The 12,678-nt window shown below is 36.1% G+C and overlaps 1 protein-coding gene across 13 annotated transcripts in view; it reads right to left on the bottom strand.

The window, feature by feature from the left end:
• The window catches only part of EDA (ectodysplasin A), a 629,675-nt gene that overhangs the window by 212,924 nt on the left and 404,073 nt on the right, over nucleotides 1–12,678 (bottom strand). For all 13 annotated transcript variants that reach the window (XM_037003021.2, XM_073228152.1, XM_073228153.1 and 10 more), the window contains one exon: nucleotides 551–656. In XM_037003021.2, the coding sequence (XP_036858916.1) occupies nucleotides 551–656 (106 nt within the window). The remainder of the gene's footprint in view (nucleotides 1–550; nucleotides 657–12,678) is intronic.

Raw genomic sequence — 12,678 nt, 5'->3', positions numbered from 1 at the left:
TATTACCAACACCAACAATTTGCTAAATACTGAGTTATATTCTGGAATTACATGAAGAGAAATGAATCTCTGACCTCAAGGAACTTACAGATGAGGTCTAGAAGCTCTAGTTCACATTTGACCATGGTAGCTGGTACCAACATTGACATGATATCATTGGAATTAACACATCATGCAAGTGCCATAATGGCACAACACTCTGTCAATTCCAAGAGTAATACTGAATCTTCTTGGTGGCTTAGTAGATATGGGATATCCCCAGGACAGATGATGTCCTTATGGGAGGATGGTCTTGAGAGATCCAAATGCTACCATGGCTCTTCGACATACTGTGAAAGGGCTGAAGGCATCTAGTGTTGGAGGAGAGAGGATCCTTCTATAGTCAGTTCTAAGTGAAAGGGTGAATGGAAGGCTATGCTGGAAAAACCTTCTTCTGTGACCTTGGGCCTTGGACAATAAATGAGATGGTGAAGCACACTTGAGAAGGTAGTTTTCAGGAGGGTACTCTGATTAATTGAGATGTGATAAAGAATCACCCAAGTAGACTTACCATCTGCTCCTTCACTGTTTTTGCTTCTTTTATTGCGACGAACATGCCTACTTTCCACTTCAGAGTATGACTTTTCTTTTGGGAAGAAGAAATTCAGAAGGGCCATCTGTAAAAACAGTAAGTAAATGAGTCAAAGTTTGACCTTGGTCAACCACAGTCAAATGAAAAAACAGCTTTCTGCAGGCAGTCTACCTTCACTTTAAATTCAGTGTATCTAAAGCCCAAGCCCATGTTCTTCTCTAATAAAACATTCTTTTATTTTTTATACCATTATTATTCCAATCATATAGGCAAAAAGTTTTGGTTAATCTCTGAATTCCCTTTCTTATGCACAAATATCTAATGAGTGATCCTATAAGACCCATTTCTCCATATGGTTCTGGGGTTCAGAGAGCCCAGTCATGGATTTCTAATTTCTCTCGCAAAGCACTGATGTCTGCCCAAGAATTAGACTTGGGTTTGCTACTCCTTCTTGAATTTCATCTATGTTCTTATACAACATTTATGGTTTTCCCACTATTCTTATTTATACTGAACTTTTGGTTTGTTCCCAGAATGCTCTGTATCCATTTATGACTAGATGGTACCACTCATGTCAATGCTCTTCTGGTAGTTAGTTATGACAAAGTGTAGTTATTCTCTCCCTTTCCTAGACTTCTCCAGTACTTGTGGTCTAACATACTCATTTTGGTACTTGGTCCTCTTCTGATAACCTCTCTTCATAATACAGTATGTTTTATATGTGAATGGGTCTGGTTTCACTAATGATAATCACAGTTTAAATATATGCTTGTTGAACTGAATCACAATCCTTCAGCATGAGTGCTTCTTTGTGCTTAAGAAAAGTGCTTGAGGTAAATAGTGAACAGAGTACCAGGATTGAGAGTGATTCTAATCCTGACTTGACCAATTATAGCTGTGTAACCTTGGGCAAGTAAATACGGATAATAACAGTACTTTACTCAGTAAGTAGTTATAGGGTAAGCACAGTACTCAGAATGTAATAATAAGCACTCAGTAAATGTTAGCTATTACTATTATTAAAATTAGTCTTCAAAATAGACTAGATAGTTTGGGGTTAAAAATGAATAAATGAATCTGCATTTTCATCCTAGTGTAAGTTCAAAAAATAAAAATTCCAAATGCTCATATCTGCTGCATCTCTGATTAATTTGGAAGAAAAATGGGTAGGACTCAAGAAGGCTTTAACATTCTATACACTTTCTTCAAAATTCTGTGATTCACTGTTTGCTTAGAACAGTACTTTACTCAGTACATACCCAATAGCCTTAATGTACAAGATTAGTATCTTGCAGAATATATTCATGTATTAAATATAAAATTAATAAATGAATGTATAGGCAATCTTCAGTACATAGACTGCCACAGAGTTGAATTTAAAACTTGTTATAGGGTTGTATTTAAAACCATTTACACTGACCTATATGAAAGTGCCATTTTGTATGTAAAAAAATGGTTGACTATCAACTATTGCACATGATTCAACTGGGCAGTATTTTTGAGTCACTTGACTGGAATGTAAAATGCATTTTCCCATAGAATCAAGGTCTAGCTAGGTTTCTGGGTCAAGCTCACAGAAAGTTAGTTAAATCACAATATAAATAAATTATCATACCACTAATAATATAAGCCTGAACTGCTATTTACAACAAAAGCACAATCATTTGCAACTCTAGAAGAACAAGTCATTCTAGATAGAAGAGTTTTCTTGATAACTTTGAGTGCTGAAACTTACTTCAGCTATTTTGGATAGAAATTAGTCTACAATATATGATTTACCTCAGGGCTTACTGAATATGTAGAAGACTATTTGTCTGTAAACTAAATGGTCATAGTCCACTATGGTTTTGAGGGTTTTTTAAAAAAACAACAATTGAATTACAAAGCAATGCTTTGTTAGAGAGAAGCATAAGGTTCTCTGGGAGCAAGGGGAAAAGCACCTCACACAGACTGGGAGTGGATAAGGCTTCTTGGAGGAGGTGCTACCTCTGTGAGTCCTGAAGGATGTCAAAGATTTAGTGATGAATGGGAACGCCAAAAGGAATTCCAGGTAAACAGATCATTGTGTTTAAAGGTTCAAATCTTTAAAAAGAGAGAGAATAGCAGTTTTTGGAAATACAAGTAGTTTAGAGTAAGAGGTAGGTGGGGAGGAATGGTAAGGAATGAACCAAAAGATATTAAATAAGGGCCATTTCATGTTAAGGAATTTAGACCTTATCCTGTAGCAGGGGGATTCTCTGAAGCATTTTTTCTCCTTTGTAAATTTTTGTACCTGATGAAATTTACTGAGCTATAATTTTGTACCTTACAAAAATTTGAGCTATAATTTACATAAAATAAAATGCACAATTTTTAAGCATATAGTTTGAAGAATTTTGAAAAATGTACACACCTTTGTAACCACAACCAAAATAAAGATATAGAACATTTCTGTCACCCCAGAATTTTCCCTTTGTGCCCTTTCCAGTTGTTGTTCTGTCCTACCCTCCACACTTGGCAACCATTGTTCTGATTTCTATCACCATGCTTAGATTTTCCCATTCTTTAAATAAATGGAATCATACAATATGATTGTATGATTTCTCTGTTGTTTCTGTCATTCAAGATGTTGATGAGATTCATCCATGTTGTGGTTATCAGTAGTTCATTCCTTTTTATTGCTGAGTGTTATTTTACTATGTGTATATACCACAATTTTTTAATGCATTCACCTGTTGAGGCACATTCAAACTATTTCCAGTCTGGGGCTATTATGAATAAAGCTGATATGAACACTCATGTATGAATCTTCCCGGGGACATATGTTTTCATTTTCCTTGAGTAAACAGCTACAGGTGGAACATCTGGGTTATGTGGTAAGTATTTGTTGTAAGGAACTGCCAAGCTTTCCAGAGGAACTGTACCATTTTATGCTCCCATCAGCAATGTATGAGAGTTCCAGTGCTCTGAATCTTCACGACACTGATTTTTTTTGTCCCTCTTCTGGCTGTCAACTTTTAGATTTTACTTCATCTACCTGTAACATCTTTTCCAGTCCCTTCAAATGTGCTGCTTATAACCTACTATAGTCTTGACATCTTGTTAAAACTAATTAGAATTATGTACAAACAGAATTAATGGGCAGTCTATTGGCTTTTCCAAATAGGAAGGTGCTTTTTCTCTGGCGGTTTAGAGATCATTTCTTTCTTGTTCTATGCCTGGCTATGGTCTGCATAGGTGAATTTGTCAGAAAACCCTTTTACCTGGGTATGTTATTACAGTATAGTGCTAGTTCTAGGAGAAAGGAACTTTGAAATCCAAATGCACAATCTCCCCACCATCACAAACTACAGTTCCAGCATTTCCTTCATACTCCTTGTGTTCCCTCAGGAGCTCAACAACTATGGTTATGGCAGGGCCTCCAGCACCTCCTTGTGTCTGGTGGCAGCAGCAGAATGTGTTCACATAGTTACGGTTCTAAAGTGCCTATATGGGAGCTTGTGAGGACTTAAGCTCTCAGAGGAGGAAGGCTGAGGGAGAAACAAACTCCTGAAGACAGCAGAAACAACTCCAGCTTCCACAGGTAGTAGGAGTAGCTTAAAAGCCCTTAAGAAAGGCCATTGATGAGCATAGGACATTCATAAGTCAAGTGTTCATTAGAAGAGGACTGCTTGGATATGAAAATTCTTTGAACATAGTATGTATTTTCTCCATAAAAAAAGAAAGAAAACAACACAAAACTCTGCTTAACCTGAAAGAGGATCCTTATTCACAGTGCCCTCATTTGAGTCTCAGTTACAGGTAGGAGGGAAAACTATCCTTTGTGTAATACAATAGTAAAGACAAAAATCAGTGGCTGCTCATACAAAAAGTCTGGAATTCTAGCTTGATTTTTGCATTCATTAGAATGGCTCCAGAGGCAAGTTGCAGAATATAAACAAAACAACCTTCTCTCTTCGAATATTTCTTTCTTATTGAACAAGGCAGGAGGCATCAGGAATGTTGGCCAGAGCCAGGCATTTGCTCAATGGAAAAAAAGTCGAATTCTTTACTGTTTATTAACTGATTACACCCTTGTTTCCTATGCTAAAATTACACGGTAAATAGCACCTGCAGATTACTGGGATCTCAGCTGGAAACAATTCATTAACAGTGAGACATGAGGGATACATTCATGATTGCTAGTGACTTTCCAGATATTACTACAAATATATCTCTTTTCTAGTATTTAAACCCACAGAATTATTGGGTACTTTTTTCTTTTTGCCATGACATAGAATAAATTTAATTCATTATGCATTTCATGGCTAATGTATTTGGTTGTATTTATTAAATGCTTCTGGGGAATTACTCATAAGCTTCTTGAAGGTAGAGAACATTTTATCTGTTTTTGTATACTGAGGGCCTAGGTCTGGGCCTGGCACATAGTAGGTCCCTAAAACATACATATTTGTTGAAAGAATAATAGGACTATTAGTAATCCATTCTTAAACCCTAATTTACATCAAATAATAGGATATTATTTGACCCTCATTGGACTTCATTTATTAGGATGAACCATGGAAAGGTTGACTAAGGATTCATTACTCTACTGGCAGTAAACAAATCAAAGAGATCTTAAAAATGAGATGCTCCGTAGGTCCGTGACTCATAACTTTGGTGTGCATCAGCATCACGAGGCACGAGTGTTAAAATGGTAGAGTCCTACGCCTTGTCCTCCCCCAATTTAGATTTAGTACACTGAGGTGGGACCTTGGAATATGCCTATTCAACTTGTTCATTACAGGATTCTGATGCAGATGGTCCTTGAACCCCATTTTGAGGAACTGCTGTACTGTTCATTCCCCAACTCGTTCCTTATCTGGAGACTAAAAGGCTGTCTTTTCTGCCACACTGGTAAAATAAGGCTCTCACACAGCTAGTGTTTTTCACTTTTTAGTCTGTCATTTTCAGAATTAAATCTGTTATAGAAGTTGGTACTTTATCTCTCTCAAGAGGAGGAAGTTACCTACCAGGCTTTCTCAAATTGGCAAATCACCTAATTTTTTAAAAGATCTCTTTTTCAGTGTTCCTGAATAAATCAGTTTTCTTATTGCAACCACTACCATCACTCACCAGAAATCTGCTGAGACCTTCAAATAAAATAAAATGAAAGCATTTATACCCTGAGATATTTAACAAAATCTCCAAGAGATTCCACCATAGCAAGATGTGACCAGCCCAGTACCAATGAGTGAAGTACAGCTGTCCAAACTAGTTTGATGGGTAGGTCATGAATATAAAATGAATACAGAAGCTAACATTAAACATACTTCCAATCCTAGAAGAACCCTTGACTCAACATGCTCTGATTTTCAACCAAAGGTCTGGAGAGGGTCACTCAGAGTGTTGTCATCTGCTGAACAAACACTAAGTGCTTACTACATGGAGGACACTGAGCTATACACTATCCTTAACACACACAAACAACATGCAAATAATCCTGAGTTGCTCTGTAGTGAAATGATAGCACAACAGGAGGTAGCAAGGCTTTAAAAGGAGTGTGACAAGAAGGGAAGCACAGTATGTTCTGGTTGCTGACCAGAGTGTGCCAGCTCCTGAGAGAGAGTAAACAAGAACACTTAACATTGATCACAATATCCCATGGGAGCTGTCCCCAGCAGGGTTGGGGGAGAGGTGGCAGTAATCAGCCCCAATGCCAAAGGAAATTGGCACCTTGGGCATCTTCAGTGTGAGTGCTAGAGACTGCCATTCCTTGTTGTAAATATGTCTGGTGATGACTGAAATTGTGTAGTAAAGCTAAACACGGAAGCTAAACACAACGAACATTTTTCACACAGAGTAAAAGCAGTCACTAAATTCTGCTTCCTAGGTGGTGTAAGTCCGGGGAAAGGAAATCCTGGGGCAAAATACCTCTAAAAACCAAAATCAGTCAAAGGTAGAAATAAAGTTTAAAACCCATTTATTGCTTACAAAACTGCAGTCCAGCCGTCTCTCCTGCTCCAGCAGCTGCAAAACCGGCCCTCCCCCTCACCTCTCAGGTACAGATAAGCCCTCCTTGCCCAAGTATTTACCCATTGATATGGAGATGAACTTCTCTCCACTCCTGAGGAATGATGTAAATGTACTAAAGCCATACTTCTTTCCACCTCTGAACGCCTATTGATATATAGATGTACTAAAGCCAGGTGAGATATTCTGGAAATGTTACAATTTTACCCACATAAAGGAAAGATATTTCCAGATTTCAAAGACTCAAAGTTCACCTTTTACCCCTTTCCTAGGAAATTACTTAGGAATATGCTCCAGCAAAATGAGGTGGGTAAAGAAAGGTAGAGATAAACACTGGATTCTGGAAACAGTGGATCTAAAACTAGACTAACAAAATTAAGTTGAAGGATGACAGCTGCACAACAGGCCTAAGGAACATTCAGTCCCAAAGAAAGCAAGGAGGGCTTCCGGAAAGGCATCCAAGAAACAGTAGGTGGGGGAGGGATCTCAAGATTTTATCCTCCTTTAAGAAATTAAAGAAATTATGGATGCTGCAGACAATGTGAGAAAAAAACAAAGGCAATTAGAAAATCCAGAAAAAAACCAAAATGTTATATGAATTAAGAAATATTAATGTTTTCATAACACTTGACAGAAGAGAGAAAAATTTTAAATAGCCACAATAATATAAACAATGCACACTTATTTTAAACTTTCAGAAATAACCAATATACAAAAGCACAGGTTCTTAATTACAGAGATAATTAGTTATAGTAAAGAGCAAAACATAACAAATGTTATCCTTCTTGGCAATGTGAAAAGTAAAAGTGCAATGACAAGAGTTAGTGGGTAGAAAGGATGAAAGGGAAAGAGAAAACCAGGGAACTAATGGACTCATCTTACAAACAGAGTTAAGAGATGTTGTCTGTAATTTATGGAACAAGAAATAAAGGTCTAAGTATATTTCTCAAACAAACAGAGGTACTCCAAAGCATAACTACACTGGGACTCAAGGTAGAATAATTGAGGCCTTATTTATCACAGCAGAAAATTAATAGATAAAGTCTAAAATAGATAAATCAGAGATGAAATCTATGAGATCTAATTCTCTGTTGCTCCATGGAAAGATGGCTTTAGTCTTTGAACACTCAAACAGTGGATAAGCATATATAGTAATAGCACTATATAAGGAAGCAATCACCAGAAGAACTAAACAGAAACCGTTAATAGAATTAAAGATAATAATCTCAGAGGATTAGGACTTGGGGCAGGGAGGGTTGCAGCAGTGAAATATTGTATACATTATACACCTTTATGTACATAGTTCATATTTTTAAAAAACACATGCATGTACTACTTGGCTACTTCAAAATCAACTAGGAACCTTGAAAGATTAATCTTTTGCATTACTAAACTCAACCCAGCCTTTGAGAATCCTCACCTGAAAAAGAGTGCAGCCAAAGGGCCATCTAAGGATAGCCCCTGTCTGTTATTCAACCTGCCTTTTTCCCTCAGCTCCTGCCACAAAATCTACTTCCTTTCTCCTATAACTATCGATATAAACACAAACTATGGATTAAGTTACAACTAGCTTCATTCCCAGCCACAGAGATTACTTTCCATGTCTTTGTAAGGATAAAATAACCTGCACATATTTAAGTGTAAAACTTAAGTTTTGACATATATATATGTACAACTGTGGAACCATCATCACAATCAAAACATGAAAATACCCACCAACCCCCAGTTTCCTCATACTCCTTTGTAATCCCTTCTTCCCACCCAGCCCTGTCTCCGATGGCTTCTGCATTCCCAGGCACTGGTCTGCTTTCTGTCACTATAAACTAGTTTTCATTTTGTAGAATTTCATATAAATAGAATCATACAATGTGTACTCTTTTTTTGTCTGGCTTCTTTCACTCAGCCTAATTATTTTGAGATTCATCCATGCTATAACATGTATCAGCAGTTCATTCCTCTTTATTGGTAAGTAGTATTCCACTGCATGGATGAGTTTTTTATCCATTTACCTGTTGATGGACATAATGGGTTGTTTCCAGGTTTTAGTTACTACAAATAAAACTGTTATGGACAGTGGTGTACAAATCTTTGTATGGACATATGCCATCATTTCTCTTAGGACATAACTAGGAGGGGAACTGTTGGGCTATATGGTAAGTATATGTTATGAGAAACTGCCAAACTGTTTTCAGAGGTGGATTTACCATTTTATTCCCACCAAGAGTGTAAGAGAGTTTCAGTTTCTTATATCCTTATCAAAACGTGGTATGGTAAGTCTTTTTAAGTTTAGCTATTCTAACAGGTGTGTAGTAGTATTCTCATTGTGGTTTTAAATTTGCTTTTCCCTAATGACTAATGATGTTGAGCATCTTTTCATTTATATTCTTTGGTAAAGTATCTGTTCAAATCTTTCACCCATTTTTAAAAATTGAGTTGTTTCTTATTATTGAATTTTAATAATTCATTATATATTCTGGATACAAGTTCTTTATAAGACACATAATTTACAAATATTCTTCTTCCAATCTATGTCTTGTCCTTTAATTGTCCTATAAAGAACAGAGTTCTTAATTTTGATGTTCCATTTATCAATTTTTTTCTTTTATGAATCATTTTTTGGGTGTCATGTCAAAAAAACTGTGTGATAGTTTTGGAATTTACATTTAGGGTTAGGATCCATTTTGGGTCATTTAATAATGATGTCCAAATATTCTAGCACTATTTTTATTAGAAAGACTAAGCCTTTTCCATTGAATTGCTTTATACCTTTGTCAAAGATCAATTGACCACATGTATATGTGTGGTTTTATTTCTGGACTCACTATTCTGTTCCTTTATCTACTATCTACACTTATATTAAGAACACTATGTCTTGATTACTGTCACTTTCTAATAAGACTGGAGATCAGGTAGCATAAGTTCTCCAAGTTTGTTCTCTTACTTGTTTTGGATATTCTATGTCCTTTGACTTTCCAGATAAATTTTGTAATCAGATTGCCTATTTCTCTATTTCTCAAAAAAAACAATTGGAATATATCAAGTTGGGGAAAACTTATGTCTTAATATTATTTCATATTTTGATGCTATTATTAAAGATATTTTTAAAATGTCAATTTCTGATTGTTAATTGCTAGTATATGGGAATACAGTTGATTTTTAGTAGTGATTCTGTGTCTTGTGAACTTGTAATATTCACTTACTGGTTCTAGTAGTTGTTTTATGGATTTCTTATGATTTTTTACAGAGATGATCACATTGTCTGCATATAAAGACAGTTTTATTTTCTTTCAAAACTGGTTACCTCTTATTTATTTGTTTTTCTCTCCTTATTGTGTTGACTAGAACCTCAAGCACAATGTTGACTAGAAATGATGGGAGCAAATATTCTTACTTTGTTCCTAATCTTAGAAGGAAAGCATTAGCTTTCACAATAAAATATGATGTTAACTGTATAGTTTTTGACAAAGTTCCCCTCCACTTGTAGTTTTCTGAGAGTTTTTTCATGAATTGGTACTGAATTTTGTTAAGCGTTTTGCCTGAATTGATTGATATGATCCTATGATTTTTCTCCCTGAGCCTTTTAGTAGGGTGAATCATCGGTTTTTCTCCCCATTAAAAAAAATTAAGGCATAATTGACATACATGTTGGAAACAACCCAGTGGACATCTAGTTCTATATTCAGAGGCCTCAACTAGAATATTTCAGGGAGCAACTCAAACTCTTGTTTGAGGTAGGTAGGTAGACATTGAGAAATGGACATTTTTATGTCTGTCCTATTCTTTCCATCCATCCATCTTTCTGTTTGCTAGGCACTTGCTCTATTAAATACTGTAAAAGACACTAGAGATACAAAAAACTTTGCAGACCCTTTTCTTCTGAGGCTTACAATCTATCTAGTGAGAAGAGCTATTCACATTAATGGGATGAATGCTACAGTAAACTCATGGAGGAAAGTCAATGAAATTACAGAGGAGGGAGTTATTCTGCTAGGGGTAAGGAAATTGGGAAGGACGACTTTTGAAAAGTAAGCAGAGACTTCTTGGCAGAGGTGAGAATAAAAGGAATCCAGAAAAGTGTCTATAACTTAGGAGAGCCCTTCAGAAGTTTTTCCACACTCTCCAATGCCCTTCCATCCATTTTAGAGCAATTTTACATTCTATTACCATATATTTGTTTAAATATAACAAAGTGATTTTCTTTAACTCAGAGTAGAATCAATGCTCCAGGAATACACATCCTAGACCCTGGAAGACAACTGCCAGTTTGTGCAGCACAATTCTTTGTGAAGGAGCTGAGGGTTGCTGGTTAAACAATCAGAACCTAGAAGCAGCTTCTTGCGGGTAGCTGTCTAACCTCAGAATCATGTCAATTGAGCATTAGGCATGCAGTTAGAAATAATCTAGCTTCAAAGCTTGCATGTTTGCCTAAGGACCTAAATTATCATATACTCCCTCTCTGATTACCCCAGCTCCATGATGAGCCAAGTTCTACCTAGGATTGCCAAAACCCAGTGAGAATACTTTTAATAGCTTTAAAGAAGTTTTCAAAATTTTTTGGCAAATCAAGTCAGCCATACAGTATCTTGCTGGGGTCTTAAATTGACATTGAACTGGAATCATGCACAGCTCACTTCTAAGCAATAAACAGTATGAGGAATTATATTACTACTGAGATCCTTAAGCACATGCCAATCACAATTTTCATTTTCACTTGTAATAATGGTAACTGTTGAAATAGTGATCAGAGACCTCATCACTCTTCAGCTGATACCTAGTTGTGTGGAAAGTGTTGTGATGCCCTGCCTGAGAACTGATTAAAAATGTTTCATATTTTTTGCCAATAAAGGTTAAATTCTATTAAGTAAATACCTTTAACACATAAAGAAAGCTGTTGTAGAATGAAGAAACTTTAAGTATAAGTTAGTGGCACATTTATTTCTAGCAACAATAGAGCTCAAGGCAACCAAAGGATTTGAATCTGTTTTTGTATAAGGTATTAGGCTACCAAAACTTTCTGAGTTTCTACTGTAGTGTTTTTCAACTATTTAAAATTTAATCTATGTCCACTTTAATAAATGCTTAACACTGTATGCAGTCCTTCTTTCTAATGGCAACCTGTTTCCCAAGGAACTATCCCTGGTTTACAGTTATTTTCTGTGTATCTGTACCAGTTAATTAGGCTTTGCCAGACCTTACTCTTTGTAGTTTGCATTATGAGAACAGTAGATTGTTTTTGTTTCCAAAAAAAAGAATAAAAATATGATAAGCATCCTCTTCATTCCAAAAATCATTACCTCAGAGTCTATGTGGGTTCCATTCATAGTTATCACCACCTTTTACTTCTGCTCCCCAAAGATTCAGCAGTTCTCTGAATAAATTTAATCAAATGGTTCTAGATCTACTGACCCAGTACAACACACACAAAATACCTGTACTTCCATAAAACCACAAATTATTCATTTAATAAACACTGACTAATAAAATACTGTGGAATGCAAAAGATGATAGTATGCAATGTAATAGGGAAAAAATACCAGTAAGATATGGCCCTTGTCTTCTATATAGTCTCAGCTTAACATGATGGCTCTTAACTAGGGGCAAGTAAAAGACTTACTTGGAGAGTCTTTTCAAAAGTCCTTTCAGAGTCTTCTGAAGGTTTGGTAGTTTGATAGATAGGTATAGAATTGAAGGGGAATCTCAGGTAGAGGGAATGGCATGTGCAAAAATATTGAAGCATGCTACATACCTCTAAATTTTCTCATCTATAAAATGGTAATAACAAAGACCTCATGGGGTTATTGAGAGAATGAGAGGAGAACACGTATGAAACTTGGTGCATTGTAAATGTTCATCAATGCTAGTTTCATTCTTTGCCCTAACATTTAAAATGACATTGATTTAACTTTTTTTTACCTGGTGTGGCCCTGAAGGGATGGCATATAGAATGGATAAGATGCAATCAGATTGAAGGGGGAGAGACAAGCTTACAGCTTGGAAGAGATAAAGGTAACATGGCAGTATCTAGGTATACCCAGAAAGGGAGGACCTAAGTTAGGGTTACAGGGCAATCAAAATCAGATGCAACTAATAGTTTTCAAAGATATTATATACTGCTA

Source organism: Manis javanica, chromosome X, assembly GCF_040802235.1.
Source record: "Manis javanica isolate MJ-LG chromosome X, MJ_LKY, whole genome shotgun sequence".
NCBI lineage: Eukaryota > Metazoa > Chordata > Mammalia > Pholidota > Manidae > Manis > Manis javanica.
The sequence above is the reverse complement of the archived record's forward strand: the minus strand, read 5'-3'. Positions and strand labels throughout refer to the sequence as shown.